This window comes from Cervus elaphus, chromosome 12 (genome assembly GCF_910594005.1).
Source record: "Cervus elaphus chromosome 12, mCerEla1.1, whole genome shotgun sequence".
Lineage (NCBI taxonomy): Eukaryota > Metazoa > Chordata > Mammalia > Artiodactyla > Cervidae > Cervus > Cervus elaphus.
Genome location: NC_057826.1, coordinates 72832865 through 72835658, shown reverse-complemented (window position 1 = coordinate 72835658; position 2794 = coordinate 72832865). Strand labels below are relative to the sequence as shown.

Sequence of the window (2794 nt, the reverse complement as noted above, 5' to 3'; positions counted from 1 at the left end):
TAATAAATATCTTTTTACCACACAGCTTCAAAAGATATTAATAAAATATCACTTTTTGTATTACTTTTCAGATTCCAAATATGAGTGATATCAAACAGTACTGGTCTTTCTCTGTCATTTCACTAACAGTAATACTTTATAGGTCCACCCATGTTGCTGTAGATGGCAGAATTTAAGTCATTTAATGTAAGTCAACTATACTTCAATTAACAAATGCAAATGCCATTATTTGAAACCACTACTTAACTCACATTTGCTGTATTGAATAGATCATCATTTTTTTTAAGCTTTATATGCATATTTAACTTACTCTTTCCAACAATACCATTATATAAGGTAGACACTCATCATTCCCACTTTACAAAATGAGAAAAATGACTTAAGGATGCTGTGTCATTTGCCCCAAGGTCATGCATCTCATAATACACGTCAAGGATGATCTTTTTTTTTTTTTTTCATTTATTTTTATTAGTTGGAGGCTAATTACTTTACAACATTGTAGTGGCTTTTGTCATACATTGACATGAATCAGCCATGGATTCACATGTATTCCCCATGCCGATCCCCCTCCCACCTCCCTTTCTACCCGATCCCTCTGGGTCTTCCCAGTGCACCAGGCCCGAGCACTTGTCTCATGCATCCAACCTGGGCCTGCGTAGATCATCATTCTTGATTCACAGTATATTCTCATTTTTCCATGTCCATTTTGAGTTTGCTTGCTTGTTTATATAATAATAAAACTATACCTATGAAACACTGCCCAGTCCAAGACCTAAACAGATGATAATAATGGACAACTGCTTATGTGTTCATCCTCACACAGAATCTTGGATTCCTGCAATTGAGGTTACTTACTTCTTACATTTTGGGACATAGTTTTATTACTTATACAAGTTCCTGCAAAATATACTGTTATTTTTGTAGTGCTCTTCATCTTATAAAATTTATGCTGAGAGACGGATCTATTTGAGGCTCTTTATTTCTTTATTACTATATTTTACTAACACACATTCATGGAGTATTATATAGTTGGACTTTGTTAAGATTCTATCACTATGTTTATAGGCATTGCTGTAAATTTTCCTTATATACAGATGCAAGATTTTACATTGAGCATACAAACGGGAGTGAAATTGCTGCACCATAGAATATATGTATATTGAGCATTAAAAGAGAAGGCCAATTGCTTTTTACAGTGATTATGTAAGTACATGCTTCCATTAGCAGTGCATAAAAAACACACTTGGTGCACAGAATGTTTATTTAGAAAATCTATCTTTACATCTTTTCTTCAGATAAATTTAGAAGACACTGAACTGAATGGAAGAAGTGAACCAGTCTGTGGTATCTGAATTTATTTTTGTTGGGCTATGTGACTCATGGGACCTCCAGGCCTTCCTCCTAGTGGTATTTTCTTCACTTTACTTGATCACCATTTCAGGCAACGTCTTCATTGTGCTCCTAGTTATTGCTGACCTTCACTTCCACTCCCCTATGTACTTCCTATTAGCAAATCTGTCATTCTCTGACTTATGCTATTCCTCAGTAGCCACCCCGAAACTGATCACAGACTTTCTGAAAGAAAATAAAACCATCTCCTTTAGAGGTTGCATGTGCCAGATGTTTTTTGGACATTTTTTTGGAGGGGGTGAAATGGTGCTCCTAGTGATGATGGCCTATGACCGTTATGTGGCCATCTGCAAGCCACTCCATTACTCCAGCATCATGAATACAAAAATGTGCATTCGACTAGTGATGACATCATGGATCATTGGCTTTGTGCATTCAATAAGCCAACTAGCTATAATTACACAACTGCCCTTCTGTGGACCCAGAAAATTGGATAGCTTTTTCTGTGATATTCCACTGGTGATCAAGTTAGTCTGCATGGACACTTATATTCTAGAAGTGTTGACAAATGCTAACAGTGGGGTACTTGCAACCATTTGCTTCATTCTGTTGCTGATCTCTTACTCTTATATTCTGCTTACTGTCTACCACCAATCAAAGAGTGGGGTATCCAAGGCTCTCTCTACCTGCACTGCCCACATCACAGTGGTCATGTTATTCTTTGGGCCTTGCATCTTCATCTACCTATGTCCACTCAGCATCACTTGGGTGGACAAGTTCCTTGCTGTATTTTATGCCATCATCACACCACTACTAAATCCAGTCATTTATACTTTAAGAAACAAAGAGATTAGAAATGCCATTAAGCGACTATGATGACAGAGTGTGGATTTCTTTGGTATTTCATCATTTCAAATTATCAGAATATCTACTGTGAGTGCACTAAATTGGCCACACCTACCCTGTTACTTAAGACTGGGACGAGTTCCCCAATTCACATATGGAAATTATGTGTGTCTCTTGATGAAAATTTTGTGTCAATTCTTTAGGATTCTAAAATTGTTAAAATGAGTTCCTGATAGGGAAATTTGACCAGTCTTTAGAAGTATGATTTTGATTGTTCTCAAGAATGACTTGAAATTAGTAAGAATGTTACTATTTTATATTACTATATTTTTACTATTACTTCAATACTGACCACCCTATCAGGAAATTTTCTATTATCCTATGCATTTCTTTTAGGAGAACATTTCACATAGACTTTCTCTAAAGTTTTCTTTAATAAGTTACTGCATTATATTGCTCTCTTTACTTTTACAAAACTGTTGGGGTCCTTTAATGGACTGGAACCTGGTGGTACGGAGTCGATGATAAGAAAGTAAAAGAGAGAAAGGCTGATATTCCCTGGTTTACGCAGAGGACCAATAAAGCCCTTGACACAGGA

General features: G+C 36.3%; 1 protein-coding gene across 1 annotated transcript; it reads left to right on the top strand.

Moving 5' to 3' along the window:
• The first annotated feature begins 1320 nt into the window (after positions 1 to 1320).
• Positions 1321 to 2226, top strand: LOC122705430 (olfactory receptor 4K1-like). Its single transcript, XM_043920796.1, has one exon. It carries the CDS (start codon positions 1321 to 1323, stop codon positions 2224 to 2226), a length of 906 nt encoding a protein of 301 aa, XP_043776731.1.
• The last annotated feature ends 568 nt before the right edge of the window (positions 2227 to 2794 follow it).

Excerpts from the sequence above, each read along its gene's own strand:
- LOC122705430 (XM_043920796.1), top strand. The coding sequence starts at position 1,321 with ATGGAAGAAGTGAACCAGTCTGTGGTATCTGAATTTATTTTTGTTGGG.